This window comes from Dermacentor silvarum, chromosome 10, assembly GCF_013339745.2.
Source record: "Dermacentor silvarum isolate Dsil-2018 chromosome 10, BIME_Dsil_1.4, whole genome shotgun sequence".
NCBI lineage: Eukaryota > Metazoa > Arthropoda > Arachnida > Ixodida > Ixodidae > Dermacentor > Dermacentor silvarum.
In genome coordinates this window covers 52,543,970-52,569,879 of record NC_051163.1, presented here as the reverse complement: position 1 = coordinate 52,569,879, position 25,910 = coordinate 52,543,970, and the positions used below count along the sequence as shown (strand labels likewise).

Genomic DNA, 25,910 nt, shown 5'->3' with positions numbered 1-25,910 from the left:
TTTATAGCTGTCTTTAAAGCAGCATTTATAGATTGCCATTCTACAGTGACGTGGTAAGCAAAATTATTGGCCACTTCTTCCGCATACCATGCATCCGTATGCTAGCTTCATAGTACACATGTTACTATATAGAAGTGAAAATTAAATTGAAGCATTACATTATATTATTTATAATAACTTGCATAAAATTGTTTAACATATATCAAATGTGCAATACACATCCAAAGCAAATGAGCATAACAACATGCAGAAAAACATTGCCTGACCTTGTGAGAAAGTGGCTTTATTGACTAATAAATTAAAGGACATGCAGAATTATTTAAATTTTTTTTAATACAGTAGAAAAAGTGACCACAGAAAATAAGACATAGCTGCAGTAACCACAGCAATCCAGGTCCCTTCCCTCTTGGATACCGCTGGCTGCCCACAGAAGTTTGCTCTGTAATACAACAGTGAAGAAAAGTGAGTAAGCCAAACTTGATTTACAATAAAGATGTGCGATTCGGTATTTCAAATAGCGACATATGTGCCGTTGTTTTACCTCGGTCACATTTACTTTATAAATTTAAGCAATACTTTCTCTCAAAATCTTATGCTGTACGATGACGTTCAGAATTATGTTGCAGATATGATATGAAAAAGCTACTGTGGAGTGAAATTAAACTGGCAAATGGTTTGATCCACACACTACTTGCAGTAGGTCATTAGCAGTTGGACGGTTTGCAAACAAATCTCTTACAAGAGTATGCTACTTTTATTTAAGTAGTGGTGTTGGCGAGTTGTAGCAACAGGTGGGCTTAGCCTGACAATCAAGGCCGGCAACTGCTCCTTCCGAGTGTCTCTTACAATATCCCTGCGGTATTCTACCACATGTCAATAAAACCATTCTCTTCCTAAAGGGACCCTAAACACTTAACTAATCATAGAATGGCCTAGCTCACTATATTAAAGGACGTCGCCTCACGAATCTCATGCCGCAAAAAGCTTTCCCAATCCTACAACTATAAGTGAAGTTACCACAGCAATGCAAGACTATTTTCCTGCCTGCTAGCGTGCTGGAAGCTACGCAGAGGAGAAGCCAAGAGAGCAAAGTCCCGGTATACTACGCAATGCAGCACGCTGCTGCCATCTTAAAGGCCACACGCAGCTAGAATTTCTGTAATCATTCAACCAATTATGTGAAACTCCGGCTTTATCCCAGATCACAAAAGAACGTTCTGCTACATACCGTGCATGCAAATACATTCGAGTCTAAACTTCGCGCCAGCACGGGCCCGCCAAAACAAAAGTGGCGTGCAAGTTGTAGCAGGTAAATGTATACGTACCGTAAGGAACTGCACCGTATCTGCAGGCGCTGGACAAGGCTTGAACGTGAGCGAAAGGCTTGGGAAGAGAAGCATGAACACTGGCGACCGAACGCTTGCAAGCATGAGCACGGCCCCTTTGAATCGCGAGCGGAAACTTCAGCGCGCCCCACTGGTGCGGTCCAAGGCACGTGGTCCAAGAGCAGATAGCAGTTCGCTCAAACGGAGCGCACGTTTGCAACTGCGCGCGGCCAGATCTGTTTGGTGATATCGCAATTCCGGCTTCTTCACCGCTTGTTCACGCAAAGGGAAAGGAAGGCACGGCTCTGATAAGGACGCTGAACGGGCGCGCACGTGTGCGCCCGGCCGTTTTCTTTTTCTCTAAACTTTGACTGTCGTGACACACTCATCGAGTTTGAAAAAATCGGAAAGGAATCAAATAACCCCGCAGGCTTTTTCTGCTTGTTCACCCAAAGGGGGATAGCAGCGAAAAACTGATTGCATATGGCTTGTTAAAGTCGCACGGAATGTAACGCTGCGCGTCAGGCACGCGCATTTTAAATCTTTTTCACTTTCAAGCGCACGCCCAAGCATGTCGCACATTTTCCGACAAAACCATCTAAAAAGGTTCTTGAGTTATACGCTCTCAAGGCGTCCATCAAAGTATGCTCCGGTGACGCCAGAGGTGGGCTGTTACCACAGCTGAAACACAATAGCATATTTGATTAACCGTACTTCCTGCTACATAATGTTTCCAACAACATCTGTTTAACGTCTTCGCGTAGACTAAGACGTCTATAGCCGTTTGTAGCCGTTCCGAGAAGTTTTCAAGACGTTTTGTGTTCCGTGGGTTGTGACGTTACACACTGCAAAGCAGCATTCGCGCCGTTTTTTGCGGAGGAAGGTTTCTAAAAAAAAAAAAAAAACATACTGTAGGTTCACTACTCGGTTCCTCAATGCTATATACGTATATGTAGTCCGTTATTAAGCATGAAATGGCTTTTAACTGCCCTTGCCGGCGACCTTCAAGAGACCTTGAGCCAAAATGCAGAGCCGTTATCCGGGCACTCAAGACGAGAATGGGGCGAGAACGAAGCGAGAACATATGGGCATCGTTGCGAGAGCAAAACGAGATCATCCGGGCAACCAGTCAAAAGTTACGCAAACGCGGTCTGTGGCCCCCAACCCTTTGTACAGGACCGCATTACATACGCTTCCGATTTCTTTTATTGCGATAGCAATTATATGGACACTTGAACCGGATTTCTGCCGTCGGCGTCGCCGTCGCCGTGAGGTTCCCTATAGATAAAATCTTCGCCGCGCGCCGTATGCCCGAGAGGAAGCGTGCACGGGGACGCGCGCTATCACGGAGAGCGAACGCACTCAATCTCCCACGCGCAAGCAAGGAAGCAGGAAGCCAGCGCCGGAGGGAGCAAGGGGGGGGGGGGGGCGCACTTCTCTGCCAACAACCGCGCTCGTCGCTCGCTCGCACCGTCTCTTATCTCCACACGGCATTCGCCGCTCAGTTTCCGTTGAAGCGATAGACCGCACGTACCTTCGCCCGCTGCGGCGTATGCTTGCTGCCAGCGTTTTGACAGTCGTTGTCTGCTGTCATTCAGTGTGATCTCTTCGTGTTTGTGCGCGCTCACACCACGCTTGTTCATTCAGTTCGTAATAGTCGGGCCACATTTTCCAACGCACGCTACACACGCAATGCTGCCCGGATCGGCAGTGCAGCGCTACAGGTGTGTCCCTTCGCACGCGTTGCCCACGGGAAGCGCTTCTCATCAACACCACCGTGGTGTTGATGAGAACAACACCGCCTTCTCGTGGTCGTCGAGTCTCTCTTCATGTCGGTCTACTTACGCCGCAGCACACCTGCTTACTTAATCAGCTCATGTTTACTACAATTCATATTGCTACCAAAGCCGCTCACCTTACTTCGTATGACATTGCTGTGTTGCTATCGCATTCATTAATTGCTTCGCCCATAGGGCGAAACTGTGACATTTTTTAATGATTGTTCACAATATCGCTTCAGCTGTAACTCCTAGTACGCTGAAGTTTAATTTGTCGTCTCCAATGGCGACATTTAAAAGGCAGATACAGTGCACCATACATTTGATTGTCATCTTTGGCAATGAGATAGGGTTGCCTGTGCTCTTTGCAACGCCAGCGGTCCGTGAGTTCCGCGGCGCGGGTTTTGCGCCGCCTCCTTTGAGAGAGGGCGATACGCTGCGTGACCAGGGCGGCATAGTTTAGGCCGGCAGCGTCCGGCGCGCCGCGGATGGTTGTTTGGCCGAGACGAGACTTGCAATGAGGTTCAGTTCAAAACAGGTTCATTTCGGCTCAGCTTTCAGGCCTGCGTCGCGGCACCAATCTGCTTTGCTGGTGGCCATTTCATGCTTGCATCTACTCTCGAATGCGGGAGAATTTTTTTTTTTTGCTAGTAAACGATTACGTACATACGTAGTGCATGGCACACATCCAGTTACCATTCGAAGCATTTGATCACAGGAAGAGAGCGGTGTGGATCAGAGAACAAACAGGGATAGCCGATATTCTAGTTGACATTAAGCGGAAAAAATGGAGCTGGGCAGGCCATGTAATGCGCGTAGGATAAGGATAACGGTGAACTATTAGAGTTACAGAATGGATTCTGTACAGGAATGGCTCCGTACAGGATTTCCAGAGGAAAGGGGGGGGAGCGTAAGATAGGAGAGAGGGGGAGAGGACGCGCATGCGCTGTGGGGGTGTGGGACGCCGCGGGAGGGACGGACAGAGCTGCCGGCAAGAAATGCTTCGCATTTAAAAATTGCTGCGGCTTAGCTCCGCTAACTCTATATATGCAAAGCGAAAGCTTTTTTTATTTTTATTTTTCGTCCGAAGCCTACCTTTGTCTACGGTTGTGGTCCCGCTTCAAGCGTTATGCAAGCCGAACGGCTGGCTCTTCCTCAGTCTCCGACGCTAGCTTCGCGCGCTTATCCAGTGAAGCAGTTCGCCGGGCGATATCCGTGGGGTGGTCAGACGCTGCTTGCCGACGACGGCTCAAAGCCTCCCGCTCCCGCGCAACTCTCAGAGAAGACGGTCGGGCCTCGCTCTCATCCATGGCCAAAGCTCGCACTGATTAGGCGAGCGCGGCGCTCCTCTTAAGGCCGCCCCCCATTCAGCGTTTTCTGGCGTTTCGTCACCCGGCGGCGCTTAGCGTCGACGCTGAGGGAGGTGCCAAGGCGAAACGCCGTGCTCAAGACACACCAGATCTCGCCGCCGTCACCGACGACGCCGAGAGACGCAGGGGCAAGACTCACCGGTAAAAGCGCTGAATGTGGGGCGGACTTTAGCCAGCCGCGCGGCGAGTCACGTGGTCAGGCGGGGACCCAGCTACGGAGAGCGCATGCGCCAAGCTGACGGCGGCGGCGGAGCTCGGCGCGGCGAGTCACGTGATGCGTTGCCAAGGCTACGGCGCAACTGCGGTCAAATTGCTGGCGACAGCGAAACTCGGCTCGACTACGTTAGTAAAGCTTTCGCTTTAAAAATGCGTACCACAAGTTTTATTATGGCAGCTGAGCAACAGTTAAAACGGAAAAATAATGACTTGGATGTTTAGAAGTGCGAGTCATTCTTGGTCCACTTCGGCTAGGGACCGGCGGTAGTCTGCCAGAGCCCGTGCCTTCCGCTGTTCCTCGAGGAGTCGAAGCCTCAACTCTTCGCCTTCCATCTTCGAGTGCAGCGCGAGGACCCTCAGCGTGCCGGCGAGCTCGATCTCAGCTCTGCGCAGCTTCCTCTCCACGTCGTCTTCGAAAAGTGGACTCTGCAAAGTTTAGAGGGGACACTAAAGTGAAAAAGCTGTGGCTCCAGTCTACGCTGTGAAGGTGGTTGGACAGCGAAGCTGTAAAAGACACCCACAACAATTACCCATTGTGACGTCACTTGAATTCACACACGTGGTTCTACAAAGAGTGAAACCAGACACAAGTGAAATGTACTTAACCACACCCTTTATTACTTCACAACGACATTATATTCATGCTGTTCTTCTGGCGTCTACATTCCGTGGTCTACTCATGGTAGCCTGGAATGAACTGAATGAGTTGCTAGACCGTGGTGACGTCACTACGTGATTTCTATGCTGCTGTGTACTTTTCCACTCGAATACCTTACATAACCGTAATCTTTACCGGGAAACACACGCCAGAGAAGGAATGCTGCAAACGACACCCACAACAATTACCCATTGTGACGTCACCTGAATTCACACACGTGGCTCTACAAAGAGTGAAACCAGAGACAAGTGAAATGTACTTAACCACACCCTTTATTACTTCACGACATTATATTCACGCTGTTCTTCTGGCGTCTTTACTTTCCGTGGTCTACTCATGGTAGCTTGGAATGAACTAAATGAGTTGCTAGACTGTGGTGACGTCACTACGCGATTTCTATGCTGCTGGGTACTTTTCCACTCGAAATACCTTACGCAACCGTAATATTTACCGGGAAACACATGTGGAAGAAGGAACGCTGTAAACGACACCCACAACGATTACCCATTGTGACGTCACTTGAATTCACACACGTGGCTCTACAAAGAGTGAAACCAGAGACACTGGTTTCACGAGGGTTTTGAATGACGTCAACCCCTTTCGAAGCAGCTTCAAACCTAATCTTTACTGGAACGTGTCCGAGGGTGTTCTCACTGTTCACAAGTGCCTTATCATCCATCATGTGGTTTTGATGCCTGTTTTGTGGTTTTTCTTTTGAAAACGAGTGCTGAGCTGTATGCCTGATTTCAAAGGAGATATGCTGTTTGTATTAAATTTTTAGCCTGGCGTTTTTTGCTTACGACAACACAAACATTTCCTTGGCTGGTAGAGGTATACAGCTTCGCTGTAAAAATCATTCCATAGTCCGGTACAAACTTAGAAGACAGCGATATTTGCCCCTTCAAAGGCAGGTGCACACTGAGCCTCCACCAATGGGCGCTCACTCTAGACTGACGTCATGAGCCAGACGGCCGGTGACCCCCCCGATGGAGAACATGGCAGCCCGCGCTTCGAACTGTGCGGAGTCGCGTCAGCGGGACTACTTCTGACTACCTAGTTCTAGTACACTCTACTTCGGTAATCTGGGCGAGGCCTCTCCTTCCTTATTAAGTTGTACCCAAACTATAGCTGTGTTAATCAGTCAACCAACTTTCCACAATACAAAAAATTTGCCCTTACCACCGAGGAGATGCTTGGTAAACCAAAGAAGACGCAATGAGGAAAGGCAGGGGGCGACACCAGCTTGAAATTCCCTCATTAGCTCATGGCAACGTCACAGATTTTGATGCCATCTGCTCGGGCTTAGTTAAACTTTTTATCGGTAGGAATGAACGATATCGTATTCTAAAAAAAGCCAAACATTGAACTTGGGAATTTTTAAGAACCTTCACTAAACCACTGCGGCCGAAACGAACTGCGAAAAAAATACTTTGCAAATCTGTGACGATAACGTACCGGCCCTAGGGTTTCAGTGCGAAATTCAAAAAACAAAACTTTGGTCGTCATTTTCTCTTCTGATAATCAACATATTATCGCGAAAATACCAGAGGTTTTTCAGGAATACTTCCTTAATCTAAATTGATTCGGTGTTTCCCTTTATTGCCCCTCGACGTCTATCAGACTGACTTGACATCTGAGTGGCTAGACACCAACTTATCTTTTGTTACTGCAAAAGCGGTTTTTGTCGAGCTGTCCCACAGACTTCCCTTGCACGGATGCAAAGGAAATTACGTCATCGCCTGATGTACCAGCACCAGGCCTGCCCGCTTCAGGCTGAACCGGTACCCCTACCCATATCTAACCCGTTTGCTCCTTTCATGGGAAGTGCATGATGTACTTTCGGTACGCTTTATCTCACCTTGGCTGCCAGTTAGGCCGTTATCTTAGCAGTCTTCTTGAGATTGGTTCTCGACATCGAAGGATAAAGACCTATTGACCGCGAGATCGAGCAGAGTCTCCGCCTGGCAGATACTGGCTGAACTACAATAGTGTGGATGGCGCGTCGCGATGTCTGCTTGCCGCTGCTTTTTTACATGTGTGCGTATTGCGCACATATCCCTTAAAGTCTGTTCTGTGGTTGTAGTGCAGTCGTAAATGGCGGTATGCAAGACGGACTCATTCGGCTTTGCGCTGTGTGCTTGCGCTGCAATGAAATCAATGACTGCATGCATATAGCGTGCAATGTTCATCCGTTCGTCACAAATTTCATTGCAGCATTGATTCAAGCAGCGCACAGAAAAAAAACAAAAACATGCAGTGCAATTCCACTCTGAAGGTGGATGACCAGCGGATCTGTGTATATGGTGATAAACTATACTAATTTAAATAAAGCTACATACCACATGAACAGTCATTTTCTACCGTCTTTATTATTTCGTCACTAAAAAGGTGACTATAGCTTTGTGGTCACTATGGTAGACGGCCATGGGTTCTGTAAAGACGCTGGAAAGGTTCTTCGCGAACCTCAAGTCTATGCAGGCCCGATGCCGTGTGGTAGGCCCACTTATGTTTGTATAGCACTGAATGCCGAACCTACATAATACCATCAGAAATGCCAATAACCACTTTCCCTCTGGCCGAGACAGGTCTACGTTGAAATCATGGACATGGACTCGGCGTTAGCAGCCTCCCGCTGCCTTCGCACCCATTCCCGCTTCTGCTCGCGCCGTCGTTTTTCGTAGGCATGCTGTTCTTCCTCGGTCCACACAATACGTGGCCTACCCATCACACGGCCGAAACGCAACTGACATAACATGCCTATGCAGTGCGTGACATCACCAGCCAAAGAGATACACTCATTGGCTATTTTCAGTTTTTTTGTACAGCGGAGCCAACTGTGGAAGATGACGAACGCTGCGAGCAGTGGCACGAGCGCGTTCGAACCGCGCTATGCTCGAGCCATTGCTGATGATGATATAGTTTGTGGTCTATGCGCTCGGTCTATGCAGTGATCCGCTGGAAACTAGCATATAATAGCTCCGCTGTAAAAAAAAAAAAAAGAAACTTAAACAATTGGCGCCGTTTTAAACAAATGAAGTGGTCGCAGCGATACCTGAATGCAGCGTTTTAGCGATCACTTGTAGTAGAGCGATGTGTTGGTCATTCCGCGCAACCTTGGTGATATCACGAAACATGGATGAGGTGGCGTGAGATCACTCAGCAGTAGGAAAGAAAATCTTAAGCGCTCATGTGATGTCTCAGAATACAATTAATCTTAGGCATACAATTGCATGACTGTAGCTTAGATGCCCTTTTATTATATGGATATCCCATCACATAGAAATAATTTTGCCTCGCAAGTGAGTTCTTGCGCTTTGGTGCTTTATCTGCTATAATGTGAAGCGGAAATAGAGTATTACAAGAGAATCATGTGTAGCATTGCAGTTGCTAGGCACAAGATGTCAAAAACTGAGTTGCTGGCGGCTAATATAATGTGCTCTTTAGCATGATGTTAGCAGAATGATGTACAGAAGGTAGCGGCCATTATTTTCACAAAGAAAGAATACAATGTAACAAGGTTGTCTCTCCAAATACTTCAAAATTATTCGCATCGTGCTAAAATGCTACATTTTTACTGTTACCGCGAAAAAAAAGTGCATGTAAAGCATGCAACTGGCGATCCTACCACTGCGTTGTCACTCATAGTGCTGTACATTGTTTAACTAAACTTTGTAACTAGCATCTTGTATTTGACAGAGAAGCGAAAAAGAAGTTAAGTGAAGTTATGTGTGCGTACAGGCGGTGAAGTAGAGTCACAATAACTAGCTACTTTAACTTCATTGTACAGGAATACAGGCTTTTTTATAACCAGTGCAAGAATAGCAGAAAGTTGAGCTGCGCAACAACAGCACCAAGCGTCATGGCATGTTTCATTGTGTTTCTCTGTAGAGGTGACAGATGGCGCCACTATTCCATTTCAGCGACATCGTGAGCTGCCTGTGCATGACCATAGGCTATTGGCCGCGAGATCGGGCTATAGATGGCAGCACCATCGCTACATTAGTGTGGATGGGTGATTGGCAGCATGCATTGAAATATACACGGCGGCGTTTCGCTGTGAGCAATTTGGGCCGATTGCTTGGTAATAAAATGCACTGACTGCAGTGAAATAATAACATCATCATCATCAGCCTATATTTATGTCCACTGTAGGACGAAGGCCTCTCCCTGCGATCTCCAATTACCCGTCTTGCGCTAGCCTATTCCAACTTGCGCCTGCAAATTCTGCAAATTGGCGCCATCTGTCTGTCACCTCTATAGAGAAACACGATGAAACACGCCAGGCGCCATCGTTCAATCGCAGAGAAATCGGCATCTTTTTAACAGTGTCGCTACAGATGACACGCACTTGCGCCTTCGATTGGCCTTGCTTCAGGCAGCATATGCAAGCTTGTATGCTTAATCCCTTCATCCGTGCATCAACGCTCGGATGCGTCAAATCAGTTTTATAGACATTTCATGACTCCTTAACGCACCCGGTAGTCAAATGCAACTTTAAAAGGCAGCGGCACTTGCCCCTCAAAGGAGGATGTGCACGAGCCTCAACCAATGAGTGCGCACTCTAGACTGACGTCATGAGATGGCTAGCCGGTAACCCCGCTGACGGAGAGCATGGCAGACTGCCCTTTGAACAGGGAAGAGTTGTGTTAGCGGGACTATTTCTTTAGTCGCGGAGGCAATCGACTGCCGCGCTTTGGTCATCTGGGCGGGGCCTTTCGTGCCTTCTTAAGTTGTACCCAATTATACATGCGTGAGCATCCGTCTATTAGGAACAATGGCTGCTTCCTCGCCAAATAATTCAAGAGTTCGTAGCTTTTGCAGTAACCTTTGTTGGTTCAGCAATGAAACAGTCCTAAGATTACTTTTTGAATTGTATGAAGTTTCAAACCCTCTAAACACTAGAAAAGATACTGCCAAGCATCAGCACACACTAAATTTATAATACTTGTTTCTATAAACCAGTTTTGGTGTTTCATTACCCAGGAAGTAGTTGTGTCTCATGACCTTGATACACATCGGCTCGGTTTGTTCCCGTGATTGCTGCGACCGCCACATGCCAGCCAGAACAAGTTCGCACAACTCCTTGGTATCTTTTTTTTATAATCAATGTCATCATACCTAGCCGTATTACTACACAACGATGGCAAAGGTTACTATTTTTGTCATGACGGCATGTCTGGTGTTTTGAGACCAACCTTAGCTTCAAGTTAAGATAGCTTAGAAAAATAGTTCCTGACCTCCACACTTGCTAAGTGTAATTTTTTCATGCGTGAGAAGGATGTGGTTGTTTCTGCGACTTTGAAGATGTGTGTCAGTACTCACTGAATAGAAAATGAGATCGGTGAGTGACGAGGTTGAACCGGCTTAATACAGGCCTTTAACACTATGGTTAAAGGGTTCTTAAAATTATTCCAAAAACCAAGATTAATGAGTTTAAAATGGCGAAGTATTCTTTCAAAACTATATATTCGCCTATCTGGAGCAAAATAAGAGGTTGATTATTACTGGAGAAAGCGAAGGCCACGCTTTGCTCTTTCTGAATTTCGCACCTAAACCTCGGTGAATGCGCGGCTATGTCGCAGTCACTGATTTCAAGATATCTCCTCGCATTCCAGCCATTTTGGTGCAGGAAGATGTTCTGGGCACTTGCTATAAGTTGGCCCTTTGGTTCCTATAGAATACAATGCAGTTGTTATTTACCAAAGAACAATTAACTCGACCTTCGCAGACGCAGTTGAAAGACATGACATCACAGCAAGCAAGTGCAGAAACTTCAGGGTGGGGTTGCCACAAGTCCTTTGTTCTTGCGTCTTTTCCGACTTGCCAAAGCCTCTTCTCCTGCTAAGCGTGGCAGCTTTTCTATTACAGAAGCATATAAGAGTACTAATACAAATGAAAATTCCTCTAGTGTCCTTCTAATACCGGAATTTAAGCCTTCTAAGGCACCGTCAGCCCAGCGGGTTGCAAGAGCTGAAATAAAGACCAACGTACATATACAATGCATGGCGCTAATTACGTTTTCGTTCTCAGAGAGACTGGCTGAAATTTGGTTGGACACTTCGTAGGCTCTTGTCAGGACATCGCTGGGCGTATGGGAGATCTCAGCCAGCTTCAGACCTGTGAAATAAGTGCAACAACAGAAAGGAAAGATTAGGCTACACGCTACTACACAAACGCATGTGGTAGAGTTTTGACAACTTTGAAAATAGATGTCAGTGCTTGAGAAGGGCTGACATTTGGCTATGCACCAACATGGCCATGCACTAACCGTAGTTAGGCTCGGAGCACGTTCCCCTGGCCAGCCTGTGCGTGTACCGCAGTCTCCTGGCGCTGGCGTCGGAACTGTCCTCGCCTTCTGCCTCAGTCTCCACTTCCATGTGGTAGCTGTGGGATCAGAACTTTAATACCACTGGCTGGGCGCGCAGGCATAGAAATATGCAAAATTTCTCAAGCTCATACTCTTCCACACATCTCGTCTGAGCTAGCTAAAATGGCGGACTTTCGACTAACACTGAAAAGAAGGTGTAGGCTGCATGTAAATTAGGGAGCTTTAGAAACAGTGGACACGAAGTGAGGGAATCACTATCGTCTGGGCCAACGAAATGACGTGCAAAAGTGCAAGAGAATCTAAGCGAAGTTCGGGTTCTGTGCATGCGCAGTATTGATGACGGTATATGCTAGGCCTCTTGGGCACACTATTTCTAAAATTCCCTATTAGAGAGTTTTAGGAAAACAAAGATACTAACACAGACATATACTGGAATACCGAAAGCCATGGTCATGAGGGTGGATGACATGAGCAATCTCCTGTGACGCAGGGTAATAGCAAATTAAGGTATTTTTTTAAAATATTTCCTCTGCATTTCCTCTTAACTCTTGAGATGTATAGCGAGATTCGCAGCAAAATAACTATAGAATCTGCAAGAACTCTAGCTTTAGTATCTACGCAGCAGTGCTGGTAGCAACATTTCGTGACGCTGTGTTTAACCAAAGCGTGCTGAGCATTTATTGAACATTTGTTATTCACATGCTGCCTGTTCATGCATATGCTCCATGGAATGTTTATTTTCTTTTCTTTCTTTTTTTAATGGGGGAAGGGGGGGGGGGTGTCAGAGAGCGCCTTTTGACCACATCTTTGTGCCTGGATTTTATCCTTTCGTACTGCGACAGTCGTGATGCACCTATGAACATCAAACTATATCTGTTGTATTCTTTACTCATCTGGCTGACACAAGTGTGTTGTTAGTGCAACACTAATGGCCATGAATGTGCTTTTGTGCATTTCTTTTTCTCCAAGAGGAGTTGTGTGATAATCAAACGTTCCTTGTACAATGCGGTTGATTACAGTGCCACATGGTGTCGCCACCAGCATGGCGCGGCTGCGTCGTGATACTTATATATCCCCGTACATATAACACCAATATAAATAAATGTCTTTGCTATGAAGTCCGAAGGCCTCATTGTCTGGTAGACCAGGTTTCAAGTACAATGAAGGACAATATGCTCAGCTGAGAGCAGCGAGTCTTTTGCTGCCATTTATTCCAGCAAGACGACCAAGAACTCCCGTCGTGTCACGTGCCCTTGATCGCTGCACTCCATTTTCTTTCTCTCTACGTGAGCTATTTCTTTGCTCTTATTAACACTGCCAGCCCACGAAGTACTACAGGTGCATTTCTATAAAGCACAAATGCTGTAAAGGCCCATGGTTACTTTGCTGTTTCCAAGCGTTAGGCGGCATGTGCAGTTAGTAATCTTACAAGCACTGCAGTCAAGCTGAGAAGCGGTAGCGTAGTTTGGCTTCATCGCGTTGCAAGAAGAGGCGGAATGCACAAGAGATTAGAAGGCATGTGGTACTTGCTTTATGACGTTCGGGTACATGGACTCCAGCTGGGTCATCAGGTCAAAGTGAGTGGCGATAATCACAAAAGCCTGCAGGATCAGGAAGGAACAAAGTATCACAGAGGCCATACACAAGCGAGTGAAAGGAGCGTGCCGTGCCCAGTCATATATTCAGGCAAATGAAATAAATCGAATCAATTTATGGGGTCTAATGTCACACGGGTCAAGAGATGCTTAGTGGGGGCTCCAAATTAATTTTGACAACCTGGGGTTCTTTCACATGCACATAAATCTATAAATACAACGCCCCCATCTGAACGCAGCCACCGTGGCAGAAAATCGAACCCACGACCTTGCGGCCAGATGCAGAATGCCATGGCAGTTGCGGCAGGCATTCACACATTTTAAAGGCGCACTAAAGGCAGGAATGAAATAAACTTAGATTGTGGTGTATTACATTTCTGGAAACAAGGAAGCCTTAGTTTTATGCCGAGATTACTTAATTGCAGAGAAATTTGAGAAAATAGTGACTAAAGGGGCCATGTGATTAACTGGTGATAAATGGGACCACTTACGTAAGATGCCCAAATTTAAAATTAAATTATGGGGTTTTACGTACAAAAACCATGACCCGATTATGAGGCACGTCATCGGATTAATTTTGACCACTGGGGCTTCTTTAATGTGCACCTAAATATAAGTACATGTGCCCCATCGAAGCGCGCTCGCCGTGGCCAGGATTTGATTCCGCAACCTCTTGCTTACTTAGCAGTGAAACACCATAGCCACTAAGCAACTATGGCGGGTGTAGGAGTCCTAAGCTGCGCCGGCGATCTCGGAGGTCATACTCTTTTCTGTGCTATACTGCATGCTTCGAGTGAGATGCCCATACACAGACGATGCCGCAGCCAGCACACAGTAGCAGATAGTGCCGACACAACAGCTTGAAGATCAACCACCAGTGAGTTCTTCCACGCGGAAACCTGATGAAGATTGCTAAACTGCATTTTCTTTTACGTTGAAAAACCATGTAGCTATAATGTTTTTTTTTTGTTATAAATGGTCGACCATCATCTACCAGTTATAAACAGGATATATGTACCATTATGGGAGCTGGTTTCACTCTTACCGTACTTCCACACCGGTGGCAGCAGTACTGCTTTATATGTTTACGATCTTCTTACAAATACAAAAGCTCCATTCTTGGGTAAAAGTGATGCTTTGACTTTGGAATGCTAAGGCATCACTTTAGCTTGACTAAACATTTGAATTTTGTGTCTCTTAGGGGTAATTACCACTCGAGACAAGCTTATTTGGTAGAACTTTATTGAAGAGTGTGCCCTTATGTGGTGCTAAGGCACTCAGGCGACAGCTTGGCGATACAGTAAAATGCGACACGCGTGCGGTAATCAGTGGCTTTTGTTCAAATCATACAGCTCCAAATGTTTACACCCATTGGGGCTTATCTCGTTCCTAAACAATAATCATCATCGCTCATGTACGCATTTCCTTTAACACTCTGCGCTCACCACTTTCCTGTCAGGAACGCAATGCCACGCCGATTTGTGTATGCCGTTCCTGATGTGAAAGTACCAGGCGCGCAGCGTTAAGGACATGCAAAATAGATGACAGTTATTGTTTAGGGACAAGTTAAGCCCCAAGGGTGTAAAAATATTTATTACTGAACGCTTTCTACAACAGTTTAACGCCTTCAGCGTACTGGGTGTGCGAGGTGTTTGAGGACATGGCTTCGAATCGCCATACACATTAACATTCTCGTTCTATCTGTCTGAACGCTTAATTCTGTCCACACAAACAACTCTTTTTATCAGCTCACCTATCTGGCAAATTTATTCCAGAGTATCAGCTTTCAGTCCGATGCAGGATATGAAACCACATGGTGTCCTATTCGCTTTACATGTCAACCACAGCAACTCGAGATCACCACCTTCTTGAATGTCGCAAAGTCCTTTGTTTTTGGGGCGAGACAAGAGTTTGTAGGCCAATTATCATCTGTGACAATAAAAACAAATAGGTGCTGCCAGTGGTCAGATGTCGTTCAGGTGGGTGAGTTTCTTCAGCAGGTGGAGGCCATGATGAATGAGAGCCCCGAAACGCTGATTACGACTATTTCTGAGTAGCTTCAGGTGGCAGAGTCAAAATTCAAGCTTCCTGAGCATGATTTCATAAGGCACCACTTCTAAGGCCCTGCGCAACCCAAGAATTTCTGGCCGTGAGCTTCTGCGGCCATGTCGCCCTCAGTGTAGCATCCTCGTTTCAAAGATCTAAACCTGTACACCACTATGTATAGCAGGCGTCACTGAGAGAAAAGACTAACAAACAGCCACACAGCGATAATAACTCGCTCAAGGCTGCTATTGTGGAAGCAGTGCACAACATCAACACGCATTATCTGATCCGAGTATATAGCCATTATCGAAGCGAAATTCAGTCAATAATTGAGGCAGAAGATGGTGGCCCTGCATATATAAGACAGATCATGTCTGTGAGGTGTACAAGTAGTTCACTTTTGCTAATGCAGTAATGCTGATTGCAGTGCTAGTGAATTATTTCTACCAACTTCTATCTTTGGACGATGCCAAATTGCTAATCTCAGGTATACTCGTAAATGTTCCCAATAAATTTTGCAAACATGAGCGACAGGCCATGTATTTACTGCACACTGCAATAAACACAAGAACTTGCTGTTCTAAGCTGTGCCCTTCAGAGTTACAGGCATTCAGGGTCACTCTGATAAAGATTTGCCAGATTTCACTAATCGCTGGCTACACAAAATTGATCCACATTTGAAATTGCGACTCTTACTCGGTCTTACTCAATCTGAAGATACATTACTTTGTTGCCTGAGAGTAGGCATTGCTATTACAAACGCCTAATTCACTTCCAATGGGAATGGCGGACAGTGCCAATTGTGACACTTGTGGCACAGAAGAAACCCTCAAGCACCTGACGCGTGACTGCGTATCATATGAAGATCAGAGGCATGCCCTTCGAACTGCTTTAGGGAAAACTAGACGACAGGCCCTTTACAGAATATAAGATCTGGGGTGGCCCTGTGCATCTGCGATATGAAAAGGCCGCGAAGCGCTGCTGTGCTTCTTGAGGTCCACCAGCTTATATGGCTGCCCTGTGACACACTAAATGAAGGACACTTGTGCATGTGTGTGCGTGCTTAACGTGAACTTTTCTTCTAGTCTTAACTCCCCTTCCCAGAGCAAGGTAGCCAACTTGCCTCAGCCTGGTTGACCTCCTTGCCTTTCAGTTATCACACCTCTCTCTCTTGTGAAGTATGCTACACGTTGTGCAATTCATTGCCATCCTGTTGTTTGTTGATAAGTGCTGCCAATTCAGTCTACTTACATCGGAGTTGATCAGCTTCTCAGTTATTGCAACGCACATCGCCGAACCTTCCTCTTCGCTGGTACCTAAGGAGAAAACAATAAGCAAGCATGAAACAATGCTGTACTCAACCAAACATAATTGAACCCAAGTGCACAATCTTGATTTATTGATTTTCGTGAAACAAACAAACAAAAGGACGTCTTGTAGATCACCTCTGCAGGTTAACAGCTCTGAATTTCCCAGCATGCGTTATCCCCAAAGCTTGCCACCCGAGACTTCAAGGGTGGCAACACTGCTTTGGCGAATGATCAAATACGCAAAGGATCAAAGCAATACGGATGGTGTAATATGGATGTAAGCAAGATGGAGCAAACACAGGACAGGAATGGAGCCACCAATGTGAATATTTGGCACCAGCTCCCATGATATGTAATGCCCCATTTAGTAGTCAGTAAAATATAGTAAATCTGTGATAATATAACAAATTTTATATTTGCTTAAAGAACTCATCTGTGTAGCCCTCCAACTTTGTCAAAGCTGGTGGAAGCGCCTGACAAGGTTTAACCCTCTAAGTGCTGGCAAAAAATCTTAAAAACCATTAAGAAAATGATGTCTTTTTTTTTTTTATTGCGCAACTGGATAGCAAATGTTTTGCAGATTCGAAATATGTATAATATGGCGATAGCAAATTCACAACTTGTGTCTGAAAATACGAAATAACAAGAACCAGGTTTTGTCCATCTCTTTGTCCAGTGTCGTGTCATATCAAAACTATTGTCACAGTCGACGACATTAAAATCACTGGATGTGTCTAAAACTTTGCCATCACTGCCAATGCTTTCATGCAAAATCAAATCATCCTTGGAGCTTCACGACTCAATCAAATGAAAGCCGCGCTATCGCAACGGATGTGGCAACATGCCAATGGCAGCCGCCACAGACTCTGCCTCGAATGGAGTCTGTAGGCCCCCTAGCAGGGGGCCAAAGAGGTAACTCTCCAGAACGTCAAAATAGATTGGACATGCCTGACCTGACGCCGTCCAAACCCATGACATCACTGCAAGCTGGTGTGGAAACAAACCTCAAGGCAGCATCGCCCCCCTCCTAAAGTTCTTGCATCTTTTCTGGCCTATTATAGGCCTCCTCTAGAGGTAAGAGTGACTTTTTTGTATTATACAAAGACAATTTACTAATACAGCTCAATGTAGATTTTTCTAGTGCCCTTCGATGTAGTGAAGAGAACTGTCTTAATTTCATTTTCTCTCCTTTTCTTTTTATCACTGAATGTTCTAGGGAAGGCGCTGATTGACAGGTTGCATGTACGGCTTCTCGAAAGCATTAGTGATTTGTGAAGAAGTCTCTCTCAAGAACACGTCGTTATGATTGAGTTTGCCGTATTAAGAAAAAAATAAGTGCAGCAAAATTAAAGTTTAACATCCGTTGGTTGCGGTATCGCATGCGCATTGCAAACCAACCTCGTCCGAGCTCGTCAATGATGATGAGAGATGCGTCGGTGAAGTTCTGCAGAATGTAGTTGATTTCCCGCATCTGGAGTGGGTACAGAAATAGCAGACAGCTGTTGGCAACAATGTTCTCTACATAAAAAAAAATGCCAATGGTGTTATATTGACCATTCATACACAAACATGTCCAGAGCTTGTAAAATGGGCTAAAATAGGTAACCATTGCAAGTTAGCTACTATAAGCACAACTTATGTCCTATGAAAGATTTCTAAGTTTTCATCTGAAGCTAGTTGCACTCAACACAAATTGGCAGACACAGGCGGATGAGGATATTAAGTTGATGCCGTGACAAATTTGCAAACGCAATGTGAATGTGAACGAGACGTTACGAGCTATCGCCTGCAACATTTGCTCATCATGATATATGAACAGATGATCTTCCCCCTTTGTCATGAAGACCCCTGTAGCTTTCTTTGTTTTGTTCTTTTAAACCATTCAAAACCTTTATTCGTGCCTGATGTAGTGCCTCGCTATTAGATGAATGTTTTTACATCTTTCCTTATTTGACAAGTAATCCCTCAAGGCTCCCTCAAGGCTCCCTCAAGAACTGGAATTTGGAAAGAAAAGTACATAAAAGAACCAAGTTGTGCGTCTCCTTGCACAGATCACCCCTTGATAGTAGGCAAATATGCTTCAAGAGTCAAAGTTTTCAAGCACGCATTTTTTCCTGCATGCCACACACGACCTGAAAAGCCCGCCACATGATGTCTTTGTATCTCTGTCATTTTTCCTAGTGTTCTGCAAAAGTTACTGCCACAGTAGATGACATTTCGAATGTATCCGCAGTGTACGGGTGACTCAAATTTTCTTGATTTTTTGCACGGCTTTCTTGTTTTTGAATTTAAATAAACAGAAATTTCAGTAAAGTGTTTGTCCTTGCTTGCATTTGCTTTACATATGTCTAAAAATGTGTTACATTGTTGTTTTCCTACTACAATAATGCTAAGGGCCATTGTCGGTACTTCAAATAAATAACATCAAATTTGATGGTGTTGCCCACGTCCAATAAAACTTAACCAATGCCGATGCTGCCACTTCTAGCATCACACGAGAACCACCGTTGACATTACCCATACTGCACAAAGAGGCCTATGCTGGTGACGTCGGTGAACGAGATTTTGTTCAAATGTGGAAGCTCCTTTGTGGTCTGGTAGCAGAGCAACACTATGGCATGATGACCATGTGATCTAGACGCTGCCTGATCAATGAAGTTGTGCAGATTTGTCGAAAATAAGCTCCCTACAACTTGGAAATATTCATGCTTGCATAGGGTGCCACGACATTTGCCGTGACAGATATCTCTCATTGAGCCTGTCGCAGAGATGGATAAGATTGTAGATACCTCCATAAGGAAAGTGGAGCAGTTGGTCTCGATGTCGTCTCGGTGTCCTGTGCGCGCGAAGATTTGGTCAGCGATACGAAACGATGCGTACTTGGCCGGCACAAAGGATCCCAGCTGGGCCATCACTTGCAGAGCTGCCACCTGCTTCAGGTAGGTCGACTTTCCGCTCTGTGTGATGGTGACGAGGACAAGAATACAGATTTAGCTTTATTCACATTTTTTTATTTCCGTAATTGCATAGCATGGGTGCACTTGACAAATTCGGAAGCGACTTTGAAACTATAATACGTAATAAACGTGGTGAAAAACAAATATAAAAAAATGCAGAGGTCAGATTTTTGGCAAAGAGGGAAATTTCTCGTTATTCAGTATTGCTCGTTATTTAATGTGCTATGTGACAAGAAAAGTACACGAAGTGGTGTTTATCAATTGAAGATGGCCCTTTAACCATGCAGCACAGCTTTTCATAACACCTTGAGACAAGCAAGTCATAAGATCTGAAGGTATACATATAGGGTTTCTAAAAACAAGGTATAAAAGTTATTTTTTTACTCTTGTCTCTATCGACGTTTAGCCTTGCGCTGTGAGCATATTTAGGATGACACACCAACTGGCTTAAACTTTTTGACTTGCTGATACATATTCTGGTTGAGATTAAGAAGTGGAGCTGGGCAGATCGTGTAACAGGTGATAGATAACATCAACCGGTGACAAAAGATAAATGGTGGCCTATCAGAGTAACATAATAGGTGCCAAGGCAAGGGAAACACAGTGAGGATGGGAGAGAATTCAGTGACGTGATGAGACTGGAAAATAATTAGGCAAAAGACAAGGATCAGCTGATAAAAGACAGTGGTAATTGGCAGAGGCACGGTAACTGCCAGTGATGACTGGCAGTGATCACTGGCAGAGGCTGTCACCTTGCAGTGGACATAAAATAGGCTAATGATTAGGGTTGGGCAATTGATCGATTAACCTTAATAAATGAACTGCTTTATTCGTGACTAATTTTTTCTAATGCCAGTTAATAGATTGAGGCCCTGTGAGGAAAATCGGCAAGCGTCGGAACTGACAGTCTTCGTTTCACCTGCTTGACAGGAAGGAAGATAGCGTGAGACTTCTCAGGTGATATATTGAATATCAATTTTTTTCATAAGCTAAACATATATCACCACCCTATTTTTCAATCGAAATTCATGTCATGACAACATTACTTACCTCACTGCCTTGATCAACAGCATAAAGTTAAAATTTGTGCATGTAACACAACATGTTTCTTACAATCATTTTTGTCATGTATATAGAAAGAATGAAATGAACTTCCTGATGAAATTGTATCCATTAATAATAGCGATAATTTTCAAAAAATGCATGCGCTAATACTTTAAGCAACAAGAACTTGTATGAAGTATCATTAGTTGTTTTTATGCTACTTACATTACGCTGTATTACAATGCTGTATGCTCATGCAACATTGTATGATTAGCAAATGCTATGTAAATCTCACATTTTATTTCATTTTTTTATTATTCCTTAGATTCATTTGGGTTGCCATGTGGTGCAGCATCGGAATCAAATAAATATAAGCATGTATGCCAATTTCTTGCAGATACAGCAAGAGTGACTCATAAAATGTGTTGTCTGTGAGCCACCATTGTTTCTTCTGTAATCCACTCCCCTATCTTATGATGAGGTCCCTGAGGGTAAAACAAATGAATAAAATAGACTGATCTACAAACCACAACGTTGAGATTATAAGTCGTGCCATCTTACAGTCCCAACTTTATGTCTCTAAGGGCAAAAGCCACTCATGCATGCTACAGTGCAAGCCAGTGAGACAAATGGACAAGTGAGTGTCATTACTGTAATATCCCTACTTTACTGTACTGTATCATTACTGTACTGTACTGGATGAGCAGCAAAGTGTCCCTGATGCGACATTAAAGGCAGATGCCCATTTTAATGAATGATCATCGAAGTTTACATGCAAGAATAATAAGTTCTAATCTGATTAATTAATTGATTCAAATGTTTTGTTTAATCACGCTAAACTTTCTAACAGATGACCAGCCCTACTAATATCGGCGATAATGGTGAAGGTGAAAGCACAAGAGATAGGAAAATTATGAGGGTCATGAAAGTAGTAACACAAACTGATAATATGCACAAGGACATATGCAGTAATATAATTGTTGTCAGCGACAAGCTTTGTTGTGGGTTGAAAGTCTTGGCATGCTTACAGCAGCAGATAGAGGGCTCTGGCACCATACATGACAGCACACCAGCAAATTCACAGTACGTACTGTAGGAAGATGGCACGTACACAAACTCTTGCAGATATAAACTGATGTGCAATTTCTTTATCAGTTTTGTTTTCATTATGCTCATTATGCGTGCAGGTAGGATGAACAGTTGTAAACATCAACACATTTTTGGAACTCACCATGTTTGGCCCGGTGATGACATTGCAGTTGTGGTGTGAGCTTGCGAACTAGAGGGAAGAATTTGAAGCCAGAGATGTTTAGAAATGACATGGAAGAACTGCACAACTCTAGAAGAGTCGCAACACGCATATTTCTGCCTAGGATGCCCTCCAAGACAAGGCTGAGTAAGGTCAGAACCGAGAGCTTTGTAATAATGTCATGCCATGTAGCGGTACAATACCAAAACATTCTTACTGAGTCATTTGGGATGAAAGTACGCATGCCCACTTTCTCCAGCACAGGGTGACGACCCTCAACAATGCACAGGGTGTCAGTGAACTCCGGGCGAACTGCAGATGACAACAAAACGAATGCACTGTTATGAACCGCGTTGTCTCACTACTTGCTACTGGGCCGGTTGGTTCCTACTTCCCACGGCAGAAAAGAGGCGAACCCAAGTGAAGAAACAACCAGACAGAAAAGGAAGTCAGTGGTGACACTCCTTTCTCGTCCAGTTGTTTCTTCGCATGGTTCCGTGTCTTTTACACCATAAGAACAATGTTGCCTCACATTTTGCACATGAAGTCTTCACACAAACATTCGCACCGTGCAGGCTCACTACATGACTGGCACTGGGAACTCATCTGTGGTACAAACTGTCTTCGCTAATGCTTTAAGGCAACAGCCTCTTAAGGGCTATTCTTCCACTTGAAACAATAATGTCGTTGCCATGGTTGGCATTACCACTAACACCCTGTTGTCATGGTAGAAGAAAACGTAGGCTACTGCAGTGCTCGCACACGGGAAAGTATCAGTAGCTTCGTGTACAGTCTCAATGGAAAAACAAAAGTGCAAGTGACTGGTGTTCGCAGCATTGAAATTGCAATACAGGGTGCTGCAGCTGATAGCAAGAGCAGTGGGCTGTTCCTACGCCTCACACTAGAGTAGTTGGGTAGGCAGTTAAGCATCGGGAAAAAAATTATTTTCCATCTTGGCGGCTGGCAAGAATACGAATACAAGATGGAAAGGTAGCAACACAGATTCATTATATCTTGAACCCTGCTATAGATAACTGTCCGACTTCCCCCTCACTGTGAACATGGGAAAAGCCCAGTATTCTCACTACTTCCATGTTCTTAGTGTTCTTGTATATGACTTTTGTGCATATGATAAGGATACTTACATAAGAATAAAAATTGGTTGGAGCGCATATGGTAGGTATTACCAAGTCATAGCTGCTATCCTTGAAAAGAAAAGCATACAATCATTGCATCCTACCTGCACTATCATTAGGAACAGAAACTTGGAAGTTAACAAAGAAGCTTAAGGACCGTGCAATGAGCGATGGAACGAAGTATGTTAGGCATGTGTGTTTAAAGCATGTTTAAAAAACGGGCAGCAGCCGTGTGGGTTAGAAAGCAAATGGGGGTAGCTGACACTCTGCTTGACATTAAGGGGAAAAATGGAGTCGAGCAGGCCATGTCATGCGTTGGGCAGATAAGCAGTCGTCTATCAGAGTTACGGAATGTCGGTAAAACATAGATTAAGATAACGATAGTATAGCCGGCTCCAGTGTGTGCCACTATGCTTGCAAGTTGTACAACGGAATGAACAGCGCTGTTGGCATCAGTGTTGGTGACTTTCTTTTGGACAAAGTCGCCAAATCATGACCCCAAACATCCCATAATTATCAAAGTTGCTAACTGATGGTGCTGATAATGGCTTGCTCGGAATTCAGTCTTCTTATTGTTTTGATTGTTTCTAGACATCTTCCTCGTTATCTTTTAAACTATACCCTAAAATCACATACAGCGGTCATAAGTCAATGGTTGGAATATGAAAACGCAAAAACAACCAGCAGTTTTCTAAAACGCTATCAGATCTGAAATTGGTGCTTTGCCTAGAAAAGCAGCTTTGATGCACCCAGATGGCTCACTAATAAGCTCTTAGGTATGTCTAAGATTAGTGACAAATGGAGGTGCATATATCAATCTTGGGATAAAATGATGGTGAGGCTCTAAAATTAGCCAATGTCCCTTGAGGAATTTTGCTAGAACAATTTACAGGCCATTTACACCACTAAAAAAAAGTCACCAGAAATGTCACTAAGACCAAGAAAGCACGCAGTTAATGTTACAAAACACTCGCTAAATTTAGCAATTCACACTGTGGGTAGTGCACAAAACATAGGAATAAGAAGTGAGGGAATGGAAAGCACACAAATTTAGCGACTTTCTCTTGAGTTACCAATACTGGTTGGCATCTTTAGTATAGTGTCCTCTTACAAACATTGCAGTGACGGGTGCAGGTAGTACTACAGCCTATGCCATAGCCTGAAATAGCATTGACGATAACATACTTCTAGAAGAATTGAGGCCTTCAGCTGCTGTAAACACACAGTCCAGATTGGTTTATATGAACACACATTTATTCATTTGTGCTGGCACACCGCATTGACAAAATTAAAGCAAATGCACAATATACATACAGTAGAGCCAAAGTGACAACAAGAAACTGCAACTCCATTCTCGGAGAAGACATTTAGGAAACCCGAGCAATCAAGGGGAGAGGTACTGATGCAGCAGAAGAATTGGTAATAAAGCTCTAACTTACTGACACTGGATAACATGAAGAGAGGTGGATATCAACATAAGCTGAAATACAATCAAGTTGAAGCAAACAAGAATGCAACTTTTTGTTCCTACATTCATCAGTGCGTGTGAAATTGAAATTATTTGTTTTAATAATGCACAGCCTTGGGGAAACAGGTGTTTAGTGAGTGGATATGCCATAAAAAAAAATTCACCGACAATTACAATAATTCGTAATGCGAAATTTGAGCGCAGCTCTATACGTGTTTTCATTTTTCTATATATTGGTTGGCACGGACAATCTGTCTCGTGTGGCACGTTGCAAACAGAGCGAAGTGTGGCGCGACTGCCTTGCTAATCGGGAGATCGCGAGAGGAACCTCGTGGGTGACGCGTGGGTGCGATTCACAGCAGCCGCCGCAGACAGAACTTTGCTCATGCAGCGCTTTGGTTCTCATATATGGTATCGGTGGACGCGCTCGCCACGTGCCTAATTGTTGGCATCATTGGTGAACAGACAACGTGCGCTACTCTGGCGCCAACTTGTAGCCATCGTTGCCACAGAGCCCATCTTACGTGGCACTACACTTTTCTTCTCACGCTTTTGCCATATCCCTCTCCTCTGCTTTCTGCCTTATGCTTCCGCTGCACCCTCCTCCTTCACGCTTTCCTCCTCGTGCTATCTTCGCTCTCGTTGCCTTTCATCCTCAGTTGTGCTCTGCATTCACTCTTTCATCCTTCACTGTGCTCATTCGCTCGGTTATGCCGAGGACGCTGACGCTCGTCGCAGGAACGGGCGCCTAAGAGCTGTCCTCTAAAACAACACTTTTGTATTGACACCCCTAGGGCGCGATCGGAGATCTTTGTTCGAAAGACGTTCTGTTCAGTTGCTGCAATGTCACAAAGTGGGCAGTATGCAAATTTGTGAGAACGGGAGGGAGAGAGCAGCAAATCGGCAGGCGGTGAACTCCCCGGAAGCTTAAGTGCCTCGTTTACCGTCTGTTTTCAGACAATATACTACAGAAAGAAGTGTTTCTTGCCTTCCAATGAATAAAATCTTTATATAATGTAGTTTTTCTTCTCAAGCTTAAAAATGTTCTCAAATAGTAATACGTATGACTACTACAATTTATAACTATTAGTTTTCTGCATGGTTGCTAGGTGGCATCGTACGCACACACACACAAAAAAGGGGGGAACAGTGGCGTGCTCTTCAAGAGGCAACAACAACATTCCATGGCTCGTTAGCACCCGATGATGGGGTTGAGTTCGCAGCACAACCAACGCACTGTTCGTTTCTAGAAACGAAAGCAACACCGGAATTCGCTTTCTCCCATTCCTTCAAACGCATTTCACACCTCCAACCACTCTGCTTCCTCCTCGAGCAACGCCAACGCAACAACCGAAGCTGCCATTGCAACTGCCATTTTCTTGAATTAGATCATGGATTGGATCCGAACGTGCCATTCTGTAGCCGCAACT

General features: G+C 44.7%; 1 protein-coding gene across 1 annotated transcript in view; it reads right to left on the bottom strand.

The window, feature by feature from the left end:
* Positions 1-4,838: 4,838 nt before the first annotated feature.
* LOC119431284 (mutS protein homolog 4) overlaps positions 4,839-25,910 on the bottom strand; it is a 46,047-nt gene continuing 24,975 nt past the window's right edge. Inside the window, exons 15-23 of the mRNA XM_049657904.1 lie at positions 22,094-22,188; positions 21,859-21,906; positions 19,416-19,583; positions 18,025-18,097; positions 16,568-16,632; positions 13,206-13,276; positions 11,616-11,731; positions 11,364-11,464; positions 4,839-5,115 (exon numbers count right to left, since the gene is read on the bottom strand). Of these exons, the coding sequence (XP_049513861.1) occupies positions 4,921-5,115; positions 11,364-11,464; positions 11,616-11,731; positions 13,206-13,276; positions 16,568-16,632; positions 18,025-18,097; positions 19,416-19,583; positions 21,859-21,906; positions 22,094-22,188 (932 nt within the window). The 3' untranslated portion in view covers positions 4,839-4,920. The remainder of the gene's footprint in view (positions 5,116-11,363; positions 11,465-11,615; positions 11,732-13,205; positions 13,277-16,567; positions 16,633-18,024; positions 18,098-19,415; positions 19,584-21,858; positions 21,907-22,093; positions 22,189-25,910) is intronic.